Source organism: Triturus cristatus, chromosome 7 (genome assembly GCF_964204655.1).
Source record: "Triturus cristatus chromosome 7, aTriCri1.1, whole genome shotgun sequence".
Taxonomy (NCBI): Eukaryota; Metazoa; Chordata; class Amphibia; order Caudata; family Salamandridae; genus Triturus; species Triturus cristatus.
Window position 1 is genome coordinate 828688978 of NC_140590.1, and position 26809 is coordinate 828715786.

General features: G+C 44.0%; 1 protein-coding gene across 3 annotated transcripts in view; it reads left to right on the plus strand.

Moving 5' to 3' along the window:
• The window catches only part of MGAT4B (alpha-1,3-mannosyl-glycoprotein 4-beta-N-acetylglucosaminyltransferase B), a 1507233-nt gene that overhangs the window by 1341942 nt on the left and 138482 nt on the right, over positions 1 to 26809 (plus strand). Inside the window, exons 13-14 of one of the 3 annotated variants that reach the window (XR_014966618.1) lie at positions 808 to 895; positions 1563 to 1665. Coding sequence is in view for 2 of the 3 variants with exons in the window: in XM_085617757.1 (XP_085473883.1) it covers positions 808 to 895; positions 1567 to 1637 (159 nt within the window). In the remaining variant the exon portion in view is untranslated. The remainder of the gene's footprint in view (positions 1 to 807; positions 896 to 1562; positions 1666 to 26809) is intronic. The other 2 variants (XM_085617757.1, XM_085617756.1) reach the window with 2 other exon arrangements.

Sequence of the window (26809 nt, forward strand, 5' to 3'; positions counted from 1 at the left end):
GCAGGTTTTCATAACAGAATGATTTTTTTTTTACCTGTATAGCATTTTTATGTTTTATTGTGTAAAGCTTCCCTCGACATTAAGCCATTAAAGGGTCAGTTATCTTATGGGCGTAAGAACGCACACATTCCTATCTCACTCAGTGTTTTTGGCTTTCTGCTCTTCTTGGTCTCTTTCATAAAGCTACCATATTTTCTAATTGTTTATTTTTTAAATATCTCTTTATTCGTGTTTTACAACGATAAGCAGTTACAATACACTCACATCTCACATTCAGTGTAACATTTAAAGTATAACATTTACTAATAATGAATACACCTGTTTTCTATTTATAAATCATCCTTTTGTCTTTCCCTCTGTTTAATTTGTGTGTTTCTTTCTCCTCTTTCCATGGGGTCTGAATGTGTTCTTCCTTAACGTGAGGTAAGGCAATGTATGGCATAAGCCTTGATGCCCTTGCACTAGATGGAGCCAAATTAACTCAATGCCCAAAAATTGCGTTTTCATCAGCATAAGGTGAATGTTCTAAAAGGAAAAAATATTACCTAAAGTTTACAGTTCCTGCGTTAGTTAGCATCTTCTTTCTGTCACTGCCTCTTGTGTGTGTTCTCTTACTCTGACCTCATCTTGTACCGATCCATTTCTTTTCATCCTAATTTAGTAGGATACAGACATCTTGTAGGCAGAACACCTCTAATGCTGTGCTATGAAGTAGAGGCTGGTAGAAATAGTATCTTACTCTCTTACAGCTCTACCTACTTCCACTTATAGTGAGTGGTCTAAAATATGTTTTGATTCCTTTCACAGAGCCTTCAGTCTGATAAAGAAGCTCTGCAGGAAGGACGCTCAACACCCCCCAAATACCGGCGAACTTCTGATGGTTACATACAGATAGGTAGGTTGTGTGTCTAGCTGTGTTAAGAGCCTATCATAGTAGATGTGAGACTGTTTAACAGTGATTCTTCATGTGAGATTGAACAGCTGCTTGACTGGCAAGGGGGGTAAGGTCTGTATTGTTGACTTGAGAAGAGGAGATTGAGAGCTTTTAATAAGTGCTGCTAGCTCTGAAGGGAGGGAATTTAAGGCAGCTGTGTTTTCCCTATTACAAATGAGGGTTATTTCATGATGGTGTACACAAATATAGGTAGGGCATCTGGTGTGTCTCTTTGTTAGCACGGGTAGCTTAACCATATCTAGATGATGACTGAGCGGACGTGGAAATGTAGGGTAAATCCCCATTATAAGTTGAGATGTGGAGCACCATTAAGGCATGATCAGAGTACTTTGGTCAAACTTGGGCTGGTTACAGTAAATCCCATACTATGCCGGCGAAGGGGGAAACAGGGCAGATGCAGAATGGCTATCTGATCCATCAAATCGTGTGCACTTGTAACTGCTGAACGAGGAATAGCCACATGTTGCTACCAATCTTGTTGAGATACTTACAAAGATCTTCTAAAAGTTAAGAATTTCCAAAATGAAGACGTACATCCTGACACAATCAGACAGGCAAAACATAATTTTAGAGGAATCCCACAAAGAGTATGTTTTTTTTTTAAAAGGTAGACTGCAAATTAAAACCACAAAAAATAACCATCGGCAGTCTTTCTTCTATGTCTACTGACTGCAGACATTGAGTAAGGAAAACAACAGCAAGGAAGAAAGGTAAGCTTGGCACAGGTAAGAATAGAAGAGATTGGGAAAAGGGAATAGGAATAGCATAAATGGATTGATGCATTTAGTTGTACACATTAGAAAAAAATCAGAAGGATGTGAAGCAGCGTCATCATGGACTGGTGTGGGGGTAAAGAAGCAAAAAAGGAGCCCAAAAAAAGGGTTACTGGAGAGGAGAAAAGAAAAGAAAACCCTCGAAACTTCATAGAATTCTGGGGTGCGCCGCCTTTTAAAAAACAAAATAGCAAAACAGAAAGCGCACCAGAGGAAATGTATTTCTCTCCAAAAAAGACTTTCACCAGCTAGGGTTTTGTTATCCTGGCTAAAGCTATTCTTGAAGAACAATTCATCAAAGAGGGTCATAACCAGTTTCTTCATTGTATTTTCTCTTGATAACATGCACATTCTGACCCTAGTCTTTCAGCCCCTCCCATGATGGAAGGTAGAAGAAATAATAAATCACTATTGCCCATGAAACTGTAATAACATGAAAAGAAAGAACTGCCGACAGACTTGGCATGGTAGAAGAGAACCCATCTTTAGGAGAGCGATTTTGTCAAATTTAGCAACAGAGTGCGTGCTTCGTCATACTGAGTGGTCATCAGCACACATGGTGCCTCTGTTCAGTCATTGATCTCTAGGTATATATCCCACATGCCATTTATCACTTAAGGGCAGTCAAGGGGTACATGCGAATATCAAATGTAATGAATGTTATGATGCTCACTCCTGTTTGGGTATTTGAATAGTAATCAAAACTGCTGTGTCTTTCTTAATCTGTTTAGCGTGCTGGTCAGGAATGCGGTGGCCTGTCTCTTCTGTAAAACTATTGATTAATTGCAAGTGTAAATATGCACTTGCCCCTTTCCACAAAAAGAAAAGGGAATATTTCAAGAGAGATACCTGTTGATGCAATGTGTAAATTGCAGACATAGGTCTACAAGACTGTACAAATTGTCACGGTTAATTGTGTTTAGTTTCATATAAAGATAAAACTTCAGCGGAGTGGAATCCGCAAACAATGGTGAAATATGATATATTGAGATATGATGAAGTTTCAGTTTTGCGTGTAATGTCCCAAAAGTGGTTCACAGTTTATTTGGCATTAATTTGTAAAAACAGCATAATTTCAACATTTAAAGCAGTGCGGAAAGGCGCAAGTGCATATTTACACTTGCAATTAATCAATAGTTTTGTACATGTGAGTATACTGTTGTGGGGATTCTGCTCATGCACAGAACTATGCGCAGGAAACCAGGACCTCAGTGAATTGTGGTGTACCAAAAAACTCACCTCAGTACCCAGAACCCCTATCCGACAAGCATCAGTGTCTCATTCGTTCTCCGTACTATAGCGAAGCTACCAATGATTAGACAACCCAAAACAAGCGACTTAGAATACTCTCAGGAATGGTGGGAATCAAGAACACCTTTTCGTTGTTATTCTCATATTAGTCCACAACGTGAGTAACCAAAGACACAGAAAAGTTTAAACATTTTTATTTTTAACTACGTGCTCTAAGATGCAGTACTTTGGCTAACATAAGCAAACAAATGATTAGAAATAAAACCATCAGCATTGTTACAATTCCATAAAAAAACAAAGGGAGAAATCATATTATAATGATAGTGGAAACAGGTCCTATAATACCTTGTGTACCACCCTCCCCTGGCTAATAAGCTAGTTTTATAATAATAATAGAAGGTCTCTAGGTTTGAATGGGGAACCCCATACCTCCAAGATCAGCTTAGGTGAATCACATCACAGGATCAGCACTGCTCTCTGTGTCTGGAAAGGTTTTCTCCAAGAGTGCCAGCATCATGCATGCAATGCAATATTAAAGGCACCCGAGTTTCAGATATTTGCAGCGGTGTGCTTGTTGTGTCTAGAGCGTGGGCCGATCAACCTGAATTCAACAGCATACATTGTCATTTGACCTTGACGGTTTCTGCACACAGTGTTCAGACTAAGGTCGCTGTGCAAGTCTAGGGATGTGAAAAACAGACCGTTCTAATGTGAAGAAAAAGCAAGCAGTTTTACTTATAACAACAGCTACCTGTAGTGTTGTGTGCAAAAGCAGCAAAGTGGCAAGATGGCGTTAACATCTAAAACGCTTATGCTGACATAGCAATGTGTGCAGGCAAAACCCTTTCTTCACTACAATACCACAATGGCAGGTAGTCCTCTGTGCAAAATGGCTTGCCTCTTTCAGCAGTTATGACCAGTATACCAGCCGACTGGACTACGGCTCTTCTCACCAGCTGACTGGACTGCCGCAATGCCCTCTATATAGAAATCACCGCACGCCTCCTACAGAGACTTCAGACAACACAGAACGCCGCAACCAGACTCCTCCTCAGCCTTCCCCGACAAACCCACATCACACCCCACCTCAGGAAACTTCTCTGGCTCCCTGTACAGTAGAATTGTAAATTCAAGCTGCTGACCCATGCACACAAGGCTCTACACAACCAAGGACCCGCCTACATCAACCACTGCCTGAACTTCAACCATCCAGCGAAAAGACGACGCTCCCCCTCCCTCTCACTTCCCCATATTCCCCGCATTTACTGAAGCAGAAGTGGAGGATGCTCCTTCTCCCACAGCACAGCAAAGACCTCAAACAGTCTCCCCATGCAACTCTGGACCATCACCTCACTTCCGGAATTCGGAATGGCCCTCAAGATCTGGCTGTTCAAATAGGCCTCCTGTAAGCGCCTGGATAACTTATTGGTGATTAGGCTGTGCTTTATAAATCCTGATTGAATGATTGATTGATTGCATACTGTAGAAGCCCGGCTGTGCATGAATACCTAAAAGGCACCAGCAGGAAAATGCATTTGAAGATATTAAGAATATCAGTTTGTCAAAATATAACCACCCCACCAAGTCCGGACAGCAATTTCATGCTATAAAAGGTACTGAAGAAAGCCTTGGAATCTATTCGATATTGGCTGAAACGTTTAGACCAGCCAATGAATGTTTCAGATCAATTATATCTCCTAACATCCGCTTTTAGTTTTTAACCTTGCCCCAGGATCCCGCTATTGAAAGTCCTCTTAGTTTGGAGGGATCCTTGAGACAATTTTAAAATTCACTTTTTTCACTGTCTTTTACTCCACTGTAATCAGGCGTCAAAGCACTCCTAGGATGCACTCGGCACCCTAGGTGGGAACCCAATAATGAAGCATGCCTCCAACTAGGTTGGTGGGTGAGGGTTCTTCTTAAAAACCTATTTTTTTTTTAACATGATTGCCTTTGGATGCAATTGACTTTGGCAGGGCTTGTCCTTATTGTTGAAACTGATTGCTGAGGGGAAAAAGGACATGTTCCGTATAATCCTCGCTCTTTACTTGTTGATACCAGCTGTGGGGGTAGTCCGCTATCTAGGTTGGGTCTTCTCCCCCTGAGGCGTATAGGGTGCGATAGTAATCCTAGAAGGCTTCTTGCTTATCCGCCTCCTGAATCGCCCACCCAGAACTGGCCTTCTGGAGCTTAGCTATGTGGGACCTCGCGCGTTGGTGACTTAGCCTGCGCGCAAGAAGGGGCCGACTTTGTCCCCACTTTCTTAATATTTTTGCTTGAGGACAAGGAGGGAGCAATCTGCTTTATTGACTGGGTGGGACCGGAGCTGTCGCCTCAGGACGGCAAGTTGCCACTTGGCTCGTAGGATGGGGTGTTGTTTATCACGGCAGTGATGTATTCTATGAGCTTGGCTTCGAGCAAGTGCGCTTCTCTAGTCCTAGTTATGGAGATGGGGGTCAATACGCCATGTATGGTGGCCTTGAAGCCATCCCATAGGACGTGCGGGGGAGTATCTGGCAACTGTTAATCGTGAAGTACTCTGTGATGGCGTCATGTGTCGCCACCGTGTCAACAGGGTCCCCTTGGAGTTGGGGGAAGAGGCGCCATTGTGTTAACACGTGGAAGCGCGTCACACGAGGTGTCCATGTAAGCTCCACGTGAGGATGGTCGGATATGGAAATGGGCAGGCAGTAGGGATTTAGTTGATGCAGGCGTAGGAAAGTACATGTGGGAGTAGAAGGAAAAGTCCTTTGAGTCTGGGTGGAGGTACCTCCAGGCATCTACTAAGCCTGCGTCACGGAATTCTTTCTGGAGTGTCCCAGACATTGCGCCATGCCCTGGACATGGGGTGTGTTTCTGTCACGCAGGGGGTCCCAAACCAAGTTAAAGTCGCCCCCATTACTATGTCTCCCCCTCACCACCCCCAGTTGGTCAGACAGAGTGTGGCGTATATATGCGTCTTTTGCTTGATTGGGCGCGTAGAGGTTGAGATTTGTCAGGGTGTCCCTCCACCTCTCTATCGTGAGAGTGTGAATTATTTTTTGGGGGATTCCTAGTTCGCTTAAGAACTTTAGCACAAGTGCCCCATTTGCTTAATATGGTGACTCCAAGAGTCTTCGTGGTAGTGTACGCCCAGTGTTGGTGCGGGTATTTGGGGTGGGACATACGATGGCAGTCGGCATAGAGGAGGTGGGTCTCTTGTAAGAAAATAATGTCAGGGTCATGTTGCATGAGGTAGCGCCATACCTGTTGCCGCTTGTAAGGGGAGTTAAGCCCGCAGACGAGGGAGAACAGTTTGAAGTCATGTGTGGTGGTCATGAGAAGGGATCAAGAGACTCAGAGCCTGTCTGTGTGCGGGAAGTAGCAGCTCGAGCTGAGGCTGGAGGGAAAGGCCCCTTCCAAAGTGAAACACGTGTGCCACTGCAGGAAAGCTACCTCGAAGTGACAGGAGGGGCACACAAGTGCTCGGGAAAGAAGGAAAAGGGCCAACAGGTCCCAACCATGCAAGCCACTTCATTAGGGGTCGGAAAGCAGAAACTGGACCCAGAGGAGGAGTAACCCTCAATGGAGTGTCTGTAGGAGTGGGAGGGGTAGCCTATGGCAAAGCAAGCAGCCAGTATGGTTAAATAGTCAATCTTGTGAAGGGAGAAAAGCAAATAAGAGACAACAGGCAGTGAGCAATAACAGTTTGAGATCCGTGCCCTGGGCCCTGCTGGGCTGGCTGCAGTTCGCAGAGCCAAAGAGCTGGCCAAACAGCAACATTCAAGGAGCCAGGCACAAGTGCGTGATCACTCATTGTCTGCCGAGGAGTGCGCCTGCTCTGACTTCATTTTCTGGAGTTGTGCATTGATATCCGCTTTCACCGTCTCCGCGGTCTGAGTGGGCTTAGTGTGGTGGGGCAGCCCCACTTGTGGACTGTACACCATTTGGGCCGCCATGGGTCCGGATGCGTGGAGGAAGAGGTGAGGGCGCCCCCCTCCTCACGGTCACCCAGAAGGCCAAGAAAGGATCTGTGAAAGCTGACCATGCGCTGTCTACCATTCCAAGCAAAGAGCAGTCCAAAGGGGTGAGCCCACTGGTATTTGATATTTTGAGAGCGCATGTTTTCAGTTATAAGTTTAAAGTTGCGTCTCTTCTTCAAGGTTATGGCGGAGAGGTTTTGAAAAATTTGTATAGTGTGACCTTGGAACACTAGGTCTGCCATGCCCCTCGGCGCCTGAAGCTCAGTTTCTCCAGTATTGTATCTTTTATAGATTCACATGCTTTAATCTTCCCCTGCGACATGGTGGAGTCCCACTGTAACAGTAAAATAGCTGTACTAAAGCTTAACATTCAGTTGCCATAGAAATTCAATAGCCTTTAGCAATGTATTATTGTTTTAAAACATCCAAACTTCAGCAAATCAGAGTCTAAACCAGAGTTTCCATCCCCTGCAGGGCCACCGTACCTCAGATTTCTTACCGCATGATATGTGCTTGGGACTCTCACTGAGCTCTGCTCAGTCACAGTGTTTCTACTGTTGCCCTTTTGTACTTCTAGCTTACAGTTCATTTCTTCTCTTCATCTTTTCTTCTGAGGTACAGTCCAGGAGTGTGTGTACCTATTTTTCTTCATTATGGCAGAGTCTAAAGAAAGGGTTGTTTAGGCCCAGCAAGACTTGTGGAAAACCCAGACAGTAGTCTGAGAACCCGCATAAAGAGTGGCTTTATTGCTGTATCCTGAACACAAGCCCAGAGAATGCAATTACTGTCGTACTTTTTCCACAAATATCCTCAAGGACTGTGAGGGTAGGCTGCTTCCCTGGCTGCAAAGAAAAAAGGCTGCTAAGGACTCTGACTCTGAAGGTAAGGAGAAGCCCCATACCACCTCCTAGAAAAGAAAGGAGGAAGGATTTTCCTCTTCGCATAGAGATCCTAAAAAATCTAGATCTCAAAGCAAAGAAAGGCCTGGAGAAAAGAGGGTTGAAAGAGATCTGCCTGGTCCCTCTTCCTCTCACCAAAGGGCTGGCTCTGCTCCACCATCAGAGCCTCATACTCCCTTCAGGGATTCTTCAGCTGTGAAAATCCGCTCGTAAATGAAGAAATCACCATCTACGGCCTCTGTTTCCACACAAATCAGGTGCTCCGTCAATGGTCTCGTCGATGGCCGCGACTTCGTCGTCGAAGACGGAAGTGGTGGTGTCACTGCCGTCGACTGTTGTAAGACCATTTACATTGGTAAGGGCTTTGCCGTCGATGGTCTAGCCTGACACCTCACCGTCGGCGAGTCTCTCCAACTGCTGCAGACGAATATATATGACGTTACAATGCATACTATTACAACGCATGCTTTTACTTCGCAGTTTTTACAACGCAAATACTCTTACATTGCATGTTGTTCCAACACATACCATTACAATGCATGTACATTCAGATACATTAAAACTACCATTACTAGGCATTCCATTACAATACATACTATTACTACGCATTGTAGCAAACGCTCATCCAATAAAATCAGAAGAATTATCTCTTTTATTCACAACAAGACCCACGACCTCCTCCTTCCAGTTCCCCAGTCTGTTATACAGTCAAACCCAAACATTCTCTAATGACCTAGTAAGAATTCTACACTCTACATTCCTTAAAGCAACAAACATTAATTAACACTTATGACCCCCTTTACATAAGAAATTCACTTCCACATATTACACATCCCCCTTTCCATAAATCAAATGAGAAGTTAAAACAATTACACAAAATATATATATAAATATAATAAAAATGCAAACAAAATACATTGACTCTAAAAATTGAAAATGGAAAATCAAACAGAGGAGATATACATATTTACAAATCATTAATAATATACAAAGTCCCTTGAATGAATAGGTGCAGATCTTATTCTAGAACTACTCCTGACTGAAGCATCTCCAGCACCTGTAGACTGGAAACTAGATGGCGGAGAAGAAACAACTATATTGTCACTGCCCCCCATACCATCTCCTTGATCCAAACTATCATGTACATCCCTACTGCGGCCTGCACATGTATGGGCATCTAAGTCAAACCAATCCTGTCTTACTTTACTACCATATGCCTTCACCCTTTCATAAATGATGCCAGCTTGTTTAGGAGTAATTTTGACTAAAGCATTGCAATTCCACCACCCCCTATCTTGCAATAGAACTGCTGTCCTATTCATACTTACAACTTTTACAGGCTCAGAGAATTTTGACTGCCCCTTACTAACCCTATACGGTTTTTTGATAAGGACCCAATCTCCCACACACAAAGTTCCTTCCTTAACATGCATCCTGGAATCATAGTATTTTTTATAACAATTTTGTTTTTCACGGACATGTTCTCTGAGACTCTGTAAGTCTACTTTTTGATAACGTTACACTTTATCCAACAACCAATTTGGGCTAATGGCAGTAATTGGTTTCCTTCCTCTTAACAAAATAAAAGGAGCCACATCTGTTGTACTCTGTGGTGTAATATTATAATTCCACACCTTGAACTGTAAGTAATCTTTGACATCAAGGTTATTGGCAATTGCCGTTTGAACACCTTCCTTAATTAATCTATTTGCCCTTTCAACTAAGCCATTGGAAGAGGGACTATATAAAGGTACCCTTATGTGTTTCACATCATTTTTATCCAAAAAACTGGTGAACAACTCAGAAATAAAATGGGAGCCATTATCCGTCACAATCTCCTTAACTCTCCCTTCTATATAAAACAGATGTTTCAAAAATGTTATGACAGACGCAGAATCAGCAGACTTAACAAACGAAAAGTACAACCATTTTGAAAAATAATCAATAGCTACAATCAAAAACCTTTTATCACAACCCACCATGTTAATAGGGCCCGAAAAATCGAACCCAATTTTTTCCCAAGCATTGTTGGGCCAAGTAACCGGACATAAAGGAACTGTAGAGGTTTTCCAATGCTTGTCTGAACACAAGCATTCCGTGCAAGAATCAACAAATCTCCTAACCTGCCCATCAATACCTGGCCACCAATAGATTTGTTTAATTTTCTTTGATGTTGCCGAAATACCTAAATGTCCTTCATGTGCCAAAGCAATAATTTTCGGACGTAAAACACTAGGAGGGACAAACAAATCTTGTCGAACCAAGATACCATTAACAATCGACATTTCTGAAGCAACCTGATGAAAACATCTCAATTCCATTGACATAGATCTTTCATTGGGCCAACCATCAATTAAAAACTTCTTCACTTTAGTCATACTCATCTTTGTCATAATTCTCAACCCATTCTTTCTCAGAAATCAGAAATTGTTCATTTATATCTCCAATAGTAAACACGTACTCCAATCCCTCCCATTTTTTATCCTTGACATCCACAACATCATCACATTCAACAGGTAGGCGTGATAAACAGTCCGCTCTAACATTTTTCCCACCGGGAATGTATTTTATGTCAAAAGTTGAATTCCTGTAACCTGGCCAACAATCTAATCAGCCTAGATGAAGCTTTATTCGAGCAACTATCTCCCAACATGTATATTAAGGGTTTATGATCCGTATGCAATTCAAATTTGTTCCCCCAAATGTACATTTTAAATTTTTCAGAGGCCCAAGAACACGCTAATGCTTCCCTTTCGATCGTACTATAGTTTTTCTCAGCCACATTCAAAGTACGTGAGGCAAATGCAATGGTACATTCCTGACCATCAATCATTGACTGAGAACTGCCCCTAAACCTTTCCCACTGGCATCAACTGTAATTATGCACTTCGCCCCATACATAAATGGCTTAATTGCAGAAGCAGAAATGATTAATTTTTTAACAGCTTCAAACGCCTCCTGACAATCCTTGGACCATATGAACTTCTCATTTTTTTCAAGAGATTCCTTAAAGGTTGCACAATTACTGCATAACCTTGCACAAAACGTGCGTAGTATTCACTCAGGCCTAAAAACGCCCTAAGGGAATCTTTGTCACCAGGAACTGCCGCTTCATGTATACCTTTTAGCAAAGATTCTTTGGGTCTGATACCCTCACCCAAAATGTTGTGTCCTAAATAATTAACCTGTTGTGCTAAAAATTTACATTTCTCAAAATTTACTGTCATACCCCACGCACCCAATTTACCTAAGACCTCTTCTAAAAGTACAATGTGTTCATCTAGGCTTTCCGTGTGAACTAAAATATCATCTTGAAAAGTTTGTACACCCCCAAGATCTCCAAACATTTGATCCATCAATCGTTGAAAAACGCTGGCAGCAGATGCCAAGCCAAATGGCATGCGCCTGTACATATATACACCAAAAGGTGTCACAAACGTAGTCAAATGTTGTGAATTTTTAGCCAATGGAATCTGATGGTACGCAGAACGTAAATCAATTGTAGAAAAATATTTACTACCACCTAAACTTGCAAGCATTTCATGAATACGTGGAAGGGGATGACAATCGACAAGGATATTTCTATTAAGAACTCTTAGATCAGCACACAGGCGTATATCACCGTTACCTTTTCATGCGACAACTGCCGCAGAAACCCATTCAGATGATTCTACACGTTTAATAATGCCTTGAGTACACATATCATTAAGTAATTTCTTAAGATCATCCCTGGCTGACAAAGGAACAGGTCTTACTTTTTGAATTACTGGAACCGCATTGCTCTTGAGTACAATATTATGTTCAAAATTTTTAATAACTCCTATCTTGCTAGAAAACACTTGGGGAAATTTATTTTGTAGCATCCTAGTGAAATTGTCACATATGTTTGTTTCCTGGATCGCTAAAATGGGCATCTCACCTAAAGTGACTGGCTCCTCATGACCTGGTCGTAACATAATGCCCAACTTAGCTTGATCCTGCCAACCTAGAATATCCCGTCCGTTAACAGCTACATAAATTTTAGTAAAAATGTTCCTCCCCTTAAACAAAACACTATCCTCAAAGTATCCTCTCATGATTATGTCATACTCCCCAAAAGCTTTGGGATTAATTGTTGTAGATTTCAGTAATTTTTCAGACCAAAATTTATGAAATGTGTTCTCCGCTAAAATTGTAATTGAAGATCCAGAATCCGCCATCACATTTAGGTCAATTACTCCAATTTTAACCTCACATATAGGACCCTTACATCTTTTTTCACATTCACCTAATGCACTAATTTCTAGTGATGACACCGATACATTATTTTTTTTTTTTCTTTCTTTTTTTTAAAAACCTTTATTACAATTTCGAAAAGATACAAGTATGGGCCTACAACCAACAGGCCGGCCGCTAAACGCAGTGTAAACCTAGGCACGACTTAACATGCACATCAATGAAGCAGCAAAAGAGTTACTAAAGTGCTAATTATCGCAGTCAGCTACAGCCGCAGTCCCTAAACAAACAGGAAAGGTTTCATATTTTTGAAAAACAGCAAACATCAAACTCACAAGGCAGAGGAGGTTAATGGCAGAAACATGTGCTCCTCGTATCGAGGGAGTAAACCAACCCGGGTAGACAGAGGTGGGGGGAGGGGGGCAAGGCAGAAGCGACAAAGTCGCATGTCGCAGGAGCATACAGGAATGCGGGGGCTAGGGAGACAGAGCGGCATCCATCTCACGCGTCTGGGGTGGGGCGCAAATACCTCCACGATAGGAGTTCCAGGGACCCCACACCTTAATCCACTTCCCAGGCTTGCCTCTCGCCACATACACCGTTTTCTCTCTAAACATACACCAGTCCATGTGTTCCTTCCACTCGGAGACCGTTGGCGGCCTCTGGGAGCCCCACAATTGTGCGATGTCACACTTCGCTATCATATAGCCTAGAGTGACCCATTGCGTCTGCGTCGCATTGTAATCAGTCGGCTCCCAGACATTCAGCAAGCATCTACGTGCCTCCGGCAACAAGGCAACATGCGTGACTTCTTCTAACAACGCATGCACTCTGCACCAAAACCGAGTCCCCTCCGGACACTCCCACAAGATATGGAGAAAAGTCCCCAGTAGCCCACAGCCTCGCTTACACAAACCATCCACCGAAGACGCCATACGCATCAGGCCAGGCCCCGTGACGTACACTCTATGCAGTATCTTAAGCTGGACGAACCGCAATCGGCCCGGGATAGCCACCTCTTTCGGGGAGGCCACCGCTGACACCCAATCCTCGTCGTCCAGTTCTATACCGTCTGCAATCCATGTCTCCCGCAATGAGGCCAGCAAACCCATTCGATCATTGATAAGCTTTTTATAAATCAACGATATGGTGCTATCCGGCACATAGCCGTCCAATACTCTGTCTTCCAACGGGGAATGCTCCGGAATAGCCGCCACGTCTGAAAACACGGAACACAAGGCATGATGAACTTGAACATACCGATAGTATTCCCTATCATTCAACTGGTATTCCGTTTTCAGCATGTCGAACGTCTTAAATTTCCCTTTCGTCCAGAGATCCCCTACCGTGCTGATACCAATCGTATCCCACTTCTCGAAGCCTTTCGTAGTATACAGACAACCCAAACGCTGGGACGCGTACAATGGCGTAGCCCGAGTCAATCGATCCCTCCACCCCATCGCTGCATTTGCTGCATGCCACACCTGCACCGCGACCCGCGTCGGGCCCGTCAACCGCGCATCAAGGGACCCCGAGTATAGTGCTCGATTATAGTCTCCGCCTGGCAGTAGCAATTTGTCCATCTCAAAAGCCGGGTTCAAAGCAGGGCCATACATCCCGTGATTGACGGCAGCCAACTGGGAGGCCCAGTAATATCGCTTAATGTCAGGGAGGGCGACCCCCCCGTCATACCACGGTAGGGTCAGTTTAGCAAGAGCAATCCGCGGCCGCCCATCCCAAAACAATCGACGCTGGAGACACTCCACCTCCCGAAAATAACGGGCCGGCACTACGTCCATAGTGTTCTGCAGGGCGTACAAAAAGCGTGGTAGCGACTTCATTTTGAACAATGCTGCCCGGCCGAGCGGCGAGAGCGGCAGCCGCCGCCAACCCGCCACATCCGCCCGTAGGCGCTGATGGGGGGGGGAGAAGATTCCGTTCATACCGGGCCACCGGATCCAGGGTTATAAAGATACCCAAATACGTGAACCCCGACTCCGCAATCTGGATAGGGCACCCCGCGGAAGGTGGGGGGCCTCCCCGGAGAGAACGTATACACAAGACTTAGCCCAGTTAATTACCAATCCGGAGTTGCGACCAAAGGAGCTCAACACATCCACCAATACAATGAGCGATTTACGCGGAGATGCAAGATACAAGAGGATATCGTCCGCATATAGGGAAACACGATCCTCGTATTCCGGCGTCCATCTAAGGCCACGTATCGAGGGGTGCCACCGCAACCATTCCGCAAGGGGCTCCAAGCAAAGCGCAAAGAGAAGAGGCGACAGTGGACATCCCTGTCGGGTGCCCCTACCCAAAACAAAGGGAGCCGACACCCGTCCGTTGACCACTACCTGTGCCAGTGGGTTGTCATAAAGCAATTTCACCCAACCGATAAACCCCGGGCCAAACCCAAACTTCGCCAACGCCGCCCAGATGTATGGCCATTCCAAGGTGTCGAACGCCATGGTAGCGTCCAAGGACGCCAAGATGGCCGGCTCACGAATGAATGGGGCGCGAGCAAGGACGCCATGCAGTCGCCGCAGGTTCAAAGCGGTATTGCGATGGGGTATAAAACCGGATTGATCCTGATGAATCAGGTCGCCCACAACCCGGATCAGACGATTGGCCAGGACCTTGGCGAGGATTTTGGGCTCCGCGTTTAACAAAGAGATAGGCCTGTAAGAAGTACACCGATCCCGCGGCTTCCCTTCCTTGTGGATAACAACAATAGTAGCAAGACGTTGGTCAGAAGGGAGGGAGCCCGCCGCCTGAGCCTCAAGGAACATGTCCCGGAGATACGGGGCAATCGCATCTGGGCGCAGCTTATACAATTCGATGGGAAGTCCATTAGGACCCATGGCCTTACCCGAGGCAATGGAGCGAATGGCCTAAGCAATCTCATCTGGCGATAGGGCCGCATCCATCAATACTTTATCCTCATCAGATAGGGAAGGCAGAGTAATATCTCGGAGCAGCAGTCGAGAGTCTTCCTCCGACCGCTCTGAGACCGGAGAGTAGACCCCGTGAAAATACTCCGCAAAGCAATCAACAATGTCACCGGGGTCCGTCACACGCACACCATCCACCCTCTCAATCTCCGGCACCACTCGACTCGCTCTCTCCTTCTTATCCAACCAGGCAATCAACTTCCCTGCCTTATCACCCATATCGTACAATCGCCCCTGTTGCTCCCTGCTCATACTCCTAGCAGATTCAGTAACCAGCGCCTTATAGTCGGCCTGCTTAAGCTCCAGCACATGCAATCTGTCATCCGTAACACCTTGCTCCAAATCACTCTCCAACTCGGTGATCTCATTTTCTAGCCGAACAACCTCCTGCGCCTCGCATTTTTTGGTGTGGGAAATGAGAGATAGGGCCTGGCCCCGGAGCACCGTCTTAAAGGCCTCCCAAAGGGAGACGGCAGAAGACACCGACCCCACGTTATCATTAAAATAGTGTTCCAAAGACTTAACCAGGTCTGCACGAATCGTGGGGTTCCGGAGGTACCAGGGGTTGATCGGAGCCACCCTCCCCTCCGCCCCCAGGGCGATATCTAGGTGCAGCAAAAGGGGGGAGTGATCAGATATACCTCGCGCCAAGTGTTGCACCTCTCCCATCATCCCTGCCTGGGCCGCAGGCACTAGCATATAGTCAAGCCTCGAAAGACTACCGTGGGCCCCGGAGTGGAAGGTATATTGCGCGTGTCCAGGGTGTTTCAACCGCCAGCAATCTATCAGTCCTAGGGTATCCAGAAAGCCCCCCAGCCAGTTCTGGACCCGAGAGAGGTCCCTAGGGGGGTATCGATCCTCAACACCGGAAACCACCGCATTAAAGTCCCCCCCCCAGTACCAACACCCCCCCGGGAGCCTAAGCAGCAGGCGCCCCAAATCAGCGTAGGTGGCCGTCTGCAGGCCCGGCGGCACGTAGACCGCGACCAGCGAAATCAAGCTACCCTCCCACCTCCCCACCAGCGCAGTGTAGCGCCCTCTGTCGTCGTGGAGCACCTCATCTACCACCAGCGGGAGAGAGGTCCTGACTAAGATGCTCACTCCCCTCGAGCCACAGGTGAAACCAGAATGGGCCAGGAGGCGATATCCTCGTCTGTTCATGGCATGAAAAGAGTTCCCTATGAGGTGCGTTTCCTGCAAGAACACAATATCAGGCGAAATACGTTTCAAGAACTGCAGGACTACCCCCCGCTTTATCCTGTCCCCCAGCCCATTCACATTCCAGGAAAGAAGTCTCAGTCCCCTACCCCCCATCCCTCCCAGCACAAAATATCCCCCTCCCGGGGAGCACAGTCATAATAGCACAGCAAAAAATATTACTCCGCCTTGTGAAACAAACAAACAAACCCCAACCCCCCCATCAACCCCATCAAAACTCCCCCCTCCCTGCACCCCTGCGTGAGCCCGAACAGCCCCCCCAACATGCAGTGTGCCTGTCGCCCCAATATGAAGAAAGGACAAGAAAAAACCCCAGAAGGAGGAAAGGGCCCCAGCAAGCCCCCCGCAACCTCCAAATACCACGGGGCAAAGCGTTACAAACTGGAGTCCAGTGCAGCCACAGGTGCAAAACGTTACCAATACAGTCCATCACCAGGATCACAGTTCCATTCCTACTCCGTCAAACCCTCTCCGCTCTCCGCCATCCGACCCTCCCGATCCCGACTCTTGGGCAGGGCATCCAGCCACTCTCCCACCGCCTCCGGCCGGTCGAAGAAGTGGGAGCGACCATCCAACTCGACCCGCAGCCTAGCCGGGAACAGCATCGCATACTTGAACTCCATGGCTCTCAAGCGCCGTTTGATGGCCGAGAATCCCATCCGTTGCTTTTGAACCGCTTGTGTAAAGTCTGGGTAAAAGCTAACATTAGAGTTCTCAAATCGTAATGGCCCAGCCACCCTCGACGCCTGCAGGATCGCATCTCTATCCTGAAAATGACCTTGGGCGCGCCCCCCGGGATCCTGTGGGCCCGTTCCACAGCGAAGAACTTGCTCAGCCCTTTGGGTGCTAGATGAGTCACCACTAGATCCTCCACAAAAAGATCCACAGCAGACTCCTCCGTCCGTTCGGGCACGCCGATAATGCGGACGTTGTTCCGTCTGGCCCTGCCTTCGGAGTCCTCAAGGCGACGCTCGGTCAGGTCACTGGCGAGCTGCAACCTCCGCACCGTCGTCTGCAAGGCGGCCACATCTACCGTTAGGCTCGACGCTGCTTGGGTCAATGAGTCGACCCGGTCATTGGTTTTCGACAGGTCCGCTCTGACCAAGGTGACATCAATCAGCACCGAGTCCAATTTGTTAGCCAGAGTATCCAATTGCTGGTTCACAGTCACCTTCATCTCCTCAATGGCCCCCACGACATCCAGCAGGGTCAATTCGGATGATGCGCCCGAGGCCTCCTTGGGCGGCTCAGGCGATTTACGCGATCCACTAGGGGATCCCTTTGGCTGTGCATAGCGGTCCATATTGTTGGCCTGGGAATAGGCTCCCCTCCGGGTAGATTTGGGTTTCAGTTTGTCGCCGTCCACTCTCGTCGTCATCGTCAGCGATCAGCAAGGTCAGCACCCGCCAGCACCCGGAGGAAGGCCAGGAGATCCGGGCCGCTAACTGCAAGAGGTCCGTTTACAGATCAAGACTAGGCCTTGCACTCCGTACTCTGCGCAGCTCTCCCAATGTCCCACGCATCGGTCTCGGTAGCTCAACTCGAAAGTGAAAGCACGGGGTCCGGGGCAGGCCCAGCCTGGCATGCCGCTGTTCAATTCGCAGCCGGGCACCTCACCAATCCGAGTTCGGCACCAAGGCCGGAGAAGGCCGCAAACTTCAGATCGCCAAAAAACACGTTCCCGGAGTCCAATTTCGATTTGGAAAACGAGTGGCACCTTAGTGCAAGATCATAAACAAAAGCCCATAGAAAAAATCAGGATTATGACAGGATAGACGTGGCAGGTTGCGGAGGCCCTCGGGAGCCACAAGCCTACGCGGCCATCTTGGTTGCGCGCTAGGCTCCTCCCCTACCGATACATTATTAATGGCTTCCGCCAATATGTCATTCTCAACGTCAAGTTGACTAACCTTGACTCTTGTTTTACTAGCATGACACACATTATAGATATGTCCAATTTTCTTGCAATTATTGCATCTCTTGCCTTGAGCTGGACAATTTTGAAAATTCCCTAAATGGAATCTCGACCCACATCTGTAGCATGCTCCACTCACTCTCTTGTCCACATTCCTTCTCACATTACCCTTATGTGTAACCAAATGTATGTTAGCCTCATTACTAACAGGTGTGACCTCCACAGCAGAAACTTTAGCGATGTCAGAGGACACACTAATACTAGACTCAGATAAAATTTTTGATGATACCACAGAACGCTCAATACTTCTTGCTATATCCATGACCTCATCTAAAGATGGATTCTTACACGTTAAGATGCGTTCTTGAATCTTTTTGTTAAAGCAGTTAAAAACTAATTGATCACATAAGGCAGTGTCTAGATAATTCCCAAAAACACATTTAGATGCTAATACACGCAAAACAGCCAAATAATCCTCAATAGATTCATCCGCAGATTGTTTGCGTTTAAAAAATGTGTGTCTTTCCACCATTACCGACGGTTCATCCACGTACTGCCTTCCCATACGTGCCAGTGCTTCCTTGTAAACATCCCAAGAGTCATCTCGCGGAGGTGCTGGAACCACAGGTAAATTATCATAGACTTCTTGTCCAGCGTTACCCAAAAGATTAAAAAGAATGGCTTTTTTGCGAGTTGGTGAATATTTTAAACCATCTATGGCTTCCAGATAATTCTCAAAAATTCTTAGCCATTTGTGCCATGGTTTAATAGGTTTACCCGGAAGTTCCAAAAAAGGAGGTGGTTGCATGACATTTGAATTACTATTATTGGCCATACTTTAATGCTTCTTGAACAAAAAAAATGAAATTTTTAATTCTCCCCCTCACTTTGTATGCTTTTTATCGTTTTGGCTGCAAGCGCGAAGAAAAACAATGAAAAAACAGTCACCTTCCGTGTATGATGTCCGTGTCTCAGTCGCTTTAACTTGTTGCTAGGCAACAACACATCCAAGATGGAGGCACGCAGCGTCAATAACCGTGATGACGCATCACGCTGTGCACCAGAGAGATTGCATGCGTCACTCAGCTCACGAAGAACGAAGAGCGTGTGGCCGCCTGGAACGCTGCGCCCGCTTCAAAGAATGCCGCTGCCCTCGTTGATGGTGCAACCATTGGAGGCCTTCAACCCCTCACCATACCACCACGGAGCAAACCGTAAGTGAAGACTCGCACAGAGTCACTGCACACTCGACGCAGCTTGCCCACTTAAAAGTGCACGCCTCCAAACTGCATTGGTCACTTCCATGCGCTTCTTCACGGTGTAAACCAAGAAAGAGTCAGACTCGTATGCTGCTCCCCAGCTGAAAAACAACACCACGAAGTGCTCAGTGTCTCCAATCAGACACGCAGGTTCCCAAAACACATCCACGAACACCTAGCTCCTTGAAAATCGTAGTTTTCAGCGATAGGCACTTTTTTACGAGGTTTAAATCTTCACAGTCGGTGGGTCTAAATTTAAGATCGTCGCCAAATAATTGTAGCATACGCTCATCCAATAAAATCAGAAGAATTATCTCTTTGAAGAAAGTTGAAGTTTATTCACAACAAGACCCACGACCTCCTCCTTCCAGTTCCCCAGTCTGTTATACAGTCAAACCCAAACATTCTCTAATGACCTAGTAAGAATTCTACACTCTACATTCCTTAAAGCAACAAACATTAATTAACACTTATGACCCCCTTTACATAAGAAATTCACTTCCACATATTACACGCATACCATTACAACACATACTATTTTATTTTTATTTATAAATTAGTATTTTTTTCTAACCATCCCCTGAGGCGGGATGCAAGGGAAATCGGGGTTTGGGGTGGAGGAGATTATTAATACCCAGGTATTAATTTTAATACTCAAGTGCTTTTTAAAGTACCTTTCCATTAAAATACCTGAGTATTAATAAACCTATCTATAAAAAAAAATGTTAAAAAACACAGGGAAAATGAAGCATACATTTTAAACATTTTACACAAAAGACTACCCTCAGAGTCAAAAAGAGATTACACATACAGTCTTCTTCGAAGAACATAAAACGTAAGTCCTTCAACTATTTTTATTACACTCCCTGTGCCAGCAACTACACAAAATGGCTGACATTCCGAGAAGGAATGTATAAACGAACATTTTTAGACATGACTAAAAAAATATACATTCTGTCAGTTTGTGAAACGCACGAAAATACTGTTTACAAATCATATTTTCTTTTAAATTGTTGTGTACCCTAAAAAATCGTGTAAAAGAGGCCGACCACCATTTTGTGCTCAGTGGTAAACTGACTTCTGAGGTGGCCACACACAGCAGGAGTGGCAGGAGAATATTGCTGTTTGTCAAATTGAAAACTGCCATCTACAGACCGAAGTAAGTGTACGTTTACAATAAAACAGCATCAAAATATTAACACATAAATCACAAATACTCACAATATAATTTTACATTAGTTCACAGGATTTACACATTTTGAAAACCAGTCAGCAAGTTAAAGCAGATATTCAACAAATTATATTAACATTAAAAAGTGAGTGATTACGTGAAAAAAATGTACGTAAATTTAAAAAGCCCATAAGGTAGATAAAAAATCAAATTACATTTTACTTTTGAATTTAACAGATTTGGGGCATAAATCAGTACCAAGCACAAAGAACCAAACCTTAACAAAATCAAATGTAAGTAAACTATTAAGATAAAAATTATATTTAAAATATTGCTAATTTAACTACTTCATGATTTTAACTCAGGAAACAGGCTGAGGGAAAGAGTTGGATAATGGTGGGGGCAAATGTACTATTCCTACCCCGACCTGTGCTTGCCTCAGGGAAAGTGCTGGGTGGTGGTGGGGGCAAATTGATTCTACTTAATGTAAAAGAAACACATTTTTAACAGTAACTTTACTATTTTTGTTTCGGTTATTCGTCAAGCACACAGTCAAACATTTTCATTTTCTTTTGATTTCTCAACATATTAAACCATAAAAACCAGCAAGATTAGAGGAACACATTCCTCAATCCAAGCAAATTCAAAAGCCCATCACCACTGGAGAAGCCAATGTAAAAATATTCAAAAACATTATGCTTTTTTTGTTGCAAGTTTCAAGTACATAATCAATTTATTTTAAAAAGTATCTTTGCAGTAAAAATGTCAGTCTCATAAACAGCAAAATTATTTTTTTTCAACGTCAAAATCACTAATCAATTTATTTGCAGACTAATTGAAAAACAAATAATAAACTATAAACATTTCTCCACTTTTTACAGAACCAACGAATCCAAAACACCAAACAAAACAGTGAAGAACTGCAACAAAAATCCCAAGTAAACCAGCAAAAACACCAGACCTTTAGAGCAAGACAACAGAAAAACCTTTAAAACGTTAGCCTTTACCATTCTGTAAAATCTAACCAAAATTAACAATTTTTTCATCCGAGGAACAAAAGCAGGAAACAATTACAACAAAACATTATCAAAGCAATGCAATTAAGACCTGGTACAAATTTTGCAAAAAGTTAAAGCTGTAAAATAAACAATGTGTACTAACTATTCACTTACAGGCAAATTAGTTTTTAAAACAACCACCCTTAAAATCACTAAAACAATCCTTTTCTCTTTTTCTTGTTTCTACAGATAATGGCAGCAAGAAAAGGAGCCATATATATACAATCAAGCCACGGGAATAGACTGTTCAGTCACAGTGGCTACGTTTATTGTAAGGAGAGATTAATTGAGCCCATGTGTCATTGGAGGTGTGTGCATTATTATTTATCCCATTGCAGAGGCAGAGCGGTTACTCTTGGTGACACTTTTGAAAGGACCACCGAGCATAACCACTCTGCCTCTGCAATGGAGATAGAAGTAAGAGATCATATAAATGAAATTAAAGCCCTGGCATCCACCTCCAAGGAACCCTGTGGCTCAGTTTTGAGGAAGGTGTCTCAAAACATTCCAACACATGTAGCAAATTGTATGCCCGCAATCCCCAACCTATGCAGAATTATTCAGCGTAAAAAACAGGCAAGTAACACCCCAAACCTTTTCTGAGATTAACATTCCACCTGAACTTTTTGTAACCGTTACTAATGAACCCTTTCTTTTGCATGACAACAAAAAACCCTCTTAAAAGAATACTAATCTTTAGCACACCCCATAATCTTGTTAAGTTGGAGAGTAGTGATATTTAGATGATGGATGGGATGTAAATCCACACCTCATCCATTCACCCAAATATACCTTATTCATGCCTACATTAATCAAACAGTAGTGCCCTTAGTGTACAGTTTACTCTCTAATAAACAGTCCTCAACATACACTGAATTTTTGTCAGTGATAAAAGCTAAAACCATGAACAAAAGTCCCTGAAAAGTGTTAATTGACTTCGAATTACCTATGATTAACACATTTACCAAAATGTACACAGATACCCAAATTCAAGGATTGTTTTTCTCTTTTCACAGGCATATTGGCGAAAAATTCAAAAAACATCCTTAGTTGAGGATTATATATCAGATAGCAAACTTCGATGTGAATTGAAGAAACTAACTGCACTTTGCTTTGTTCCTCTTGACAGTGTAGATGAATACTACACATCTATTTCTGAATCTGACTACATTACTGCAAATGAGGACAAATTGGCACCCCTTCTAAATTACTTTGAAGACACAAGGATTGGCCGTTTAAGCAGGTCAAGCTGCAGGAGGAAACCACGTTTCCATGTGAAGTGGTGGAACCGCTACTCGGCCTGCTTAGAGGGAGGAGTAAAAACAAATAATGCATAGAGGGATGGCACAACTCCTTCAACAAATTTATCAGTAAACCACATCCTAACTTTTATCATTTCTTGGAAATTTTGAAGAAGGAGCAAAGTTTCGAAGAAATTAGAACTGCACAATCATTAACTGGCAGTCTGAACCCACGAATCTCTAAAAGAACAAAAGAAATGTCCGAGAGACTATTGGGTGCAATTCAGCAATTTACATTGATGGTGGCTTCAGACTACCTAGATAATATTGCTTACATCCTACATTTCTAATCTACACTAAGTCCTAAACCACCTTACTTGCCTGTTTTGACAAAGAATCCCCCTAATTAAATTGGCATTAAAAAAAAAAAATGTTAATTATTTTAAAAAGTCCGGTTTCTTACCTTCAGTTGTCTTCTTTTTTCAACTCTTGGACTTGCGTACAATCCAGCCTTTCACCAAGACCCTTGAGCAGTCCTTTAATCCATAAACAGTGAAATAATTCATGACCTGAGTGAAACTAACCAAAAAGAGCACAGTTTGGCAGAACCATATTTTAACAGCAAAGAATTGAGCTGTAAACTAAACTGTGCACACCTACAAAAAACACACAATACATACAAAAATCTGTTCATTTAGAAAAATATACTACTAATAAAATAGTTTTACAATTTGTTTGCATATTTATTTATTCTGTTTTGTATTTCTAATAAATACAATACAATTATTTACAATACTATTAATGTCTATTGATTTATGAAAAATATACATTTGTATTAATTACATTTTTACTTCTACAGATTGTATTTCTAATTATGCATACTTATGTTGTACATTTATGCTCTATTAACTTTTATAAATACCCTAAATAACTTTTGAAAGATTTTTATTTTTAATAATTAAAGATAAAATTATTAAAGAATTTTTAAATTATAAATTATATTTTTTTCCATTACATCAAATGACCCCCTACCCAACATCTCCATGAATTTTTCTGCACATTACTTTAAAAAAAATATATATCATTAATTTAAAAGTTTAACAATTAAAAAACTTTAAAAAAAGAAAAAAATCCCGAAAAAGAATTCTTGTTTGGAAACTCGTTGCGATAGGACTCTTCCAAGGGGAGCTTGGAGCAATACAGACACAGGCTGCCCTGCACCTACAATGGACACCATACTTCGGTAATGGAGCTTTTAGGATTGTAATCTCATCTATCACAATGAGTACCTCAGACCATAGTTTTTACAAGTATGTACTCGCGTATTAGAGGGACGACGCTTGGATTTGGATTATTAGGATAGTGTTGAAGTTTGTGTATCCAAATTCTCCAATACAACAAAGGGATTGGAACCTATCTTGAATATACCTATGACATACAGAACAGTTATGATTGAAGCCTTGAGAAAATAATCTACATGACGAAAAACTTGTCGGCTGTCTGCCTCTACTTTCCACCTACGTGTCATCTTATCAAGAACCAACTTATCTTTGTATTTACACGTGGACTATATTACTCTATCCACTCTGTTTTTCCTTGGTATATTATTGAAATTAAAATCAAACTGACAGTCAGTTTTAAACTACCTTGGTGCTGTGCTCTGAATTATATTTCTGACTATGTAAGTGCAACCATTACTTACCTCACAATTTGTTGTAATGGCACATGCGTTGTAATGCCACATGCATTGTAATGGCATGCGATGTAATGTCACCTGCGTTGTGAAAGTTGCATTGTAAAGGCATTACGATGTAACGCCTGCGTTATTATGGACGTCTCCTGCCGCAGACTGTTCTACTGTCGACGACCATGTTGATGATCCCGTCGATGAGGGAAAAGGACTTTGTGATTTCAAAGGCGATACATCTCTTCTACAGGACTTTTAAAAAATATCTCCATTGCTTTCTACACGTCTGTTGGATTTTCAGGAATCTGAGGATGATGGTCCTTATGGCCCTTCACACAGTCCCTCGCAGCTCCCAGTCAGGTGCCAGGACTCGGAGGAGGACGAGGCGCTGAATGACCCATCTACTTATTTAGAGGGTGAATATTCCTTCTCTGTTGCTGGGCGTCCCAGCACTTGGACACATTTCAAGAGCACTACCCATACGAAGAACAGGAGGCTCATGCAGAAGAACCTTCCATCAATATTTCCATTTCCTTGTTCTCTGACCTTCGTGTGATGCTCTACTACAAGTGATTTCCTGAGGCAAACTCTGCTCCGCAACCACCACCTACATAGGAGGTTCCTGTTGTCATTCCAGCGCCTCCACTGCAAATAAACAAAAATGTTCCACCACCTTTGGTATTCCTGTTCAGGCGCAGGACAGTGATGATCAGCAGCTGGAGGAAGGGGAGCTGCAGTTGGACCCAGATGTCCATGATCAATGGTATGATTAGGTGGCTCCTAGTCTGCCCTCATCTACTCCACCTACAGCTGACTCTCCACCTCCAGATATCCGCGGTTTCCACAAATTCTTGGAACGCGCTTCGATCTCCCTATGCCTGCCAAGCTGACAAAGTGTTTTTTTATGATTTTAAACCTTCTACGCAACACTACTCGGGCCATACCCACTGTGGATTACTTATGACAAGAGGGCCTGAAGTTAATGAAGTCGCCTGCCTCTATTCCTGCGGTGGTACCAAAATTAGATAAGAAGTAATGGGCACCCGATCCTCACCTGCTTGCCTTATTGGTCATCCTTGGCCTGTTTCAGTTATCATGCAGGCTGCTCAAAGAAGATATAAAAATCCTACTTCTCCATTTGCAGCTCCACCTGACAAGAAAGGGTGCTGTCTGTACGTCGGCAAAAGGTTGTCTGCATTGGCAGCTACCGTCATCAGGGCCTCCAATGCCATGACTATCACCGGGAGATATGACCGACAGATGTGGTCTGACATCTCTTCCGTGTTGGAGTATCTTCCCGAGGACAAGAAGGAGGCAAAGGATGTTCTATCGAATGGGGAGAGACCCTCTTACAAGATTATTGATGTGGCTCTTGACATTTTATCGACCGCATTTAGACAGATGGCGGGAGCGGCGGTGTCGAGATGGCAGGGGTGGCTAAAAGCTACAACATTCTGCCCTGAGGTTCAGGCCAAGGTGTTGGATATGCCGTTCAATGGCAAATTAATTTTTGGCAAACACATGGATGATGCGCTGCAGTCGATAAAGTCAGACATGGACCGAGCTATATCGCTGACGAATTTGCAGCAAAAGAAGTTTTCTTCTTTTTGGGGACGAGGTAGAGGTCAATTTCATTCTCGACCTCAACTCCAGCAGCGTTTTCAAACCTATTACCAGCAGGGATTTTAATTGCAGTGCTCTACACTGCCCTTTCAATAAACCTCCACACCAGCCTATCCTAGAGCATCGGCATGTCGACGCCCAGTGTCCGGAGGAAAAGCTCATGACGCCAACAAGAGGCAATGAGAATTCACAGGCTCCTGCTACCGTAGTTTCACTTCAATTTGGCCCCGCGTGCTCCAAATTTTTCAATCAATGGAAGCTCATATCTTCAGACAAAAGGGTGTTGGACGTATTCCGCCATGGTCACATCCTGGAATTTGTTCACCAGACTCCGGGTTTGCCTCTGCGAAGAATTTCTCATCATCTGGCAGTTCTCAAGAGGGAAATCAGATTGCTCCTCTCCAAGCACGCAATCGAAGAAGTGCTGTGCAGTCAGCACAATCTAGGTTTCTACTCTAATTTCTTTTTAATAAAGAAAAAGATAATGGAGGCAAATAATGGACCTCAGGTTGCTGAACAAGTTCATCAAAAGTCAACCCTTCAGGATCTTGTCGCTCCAGGAGATTTTGCTTCTCATGGATGCGGGGGATTATATGTCCTCCCTCGATCTTCTGGACGCGTTTTTCCT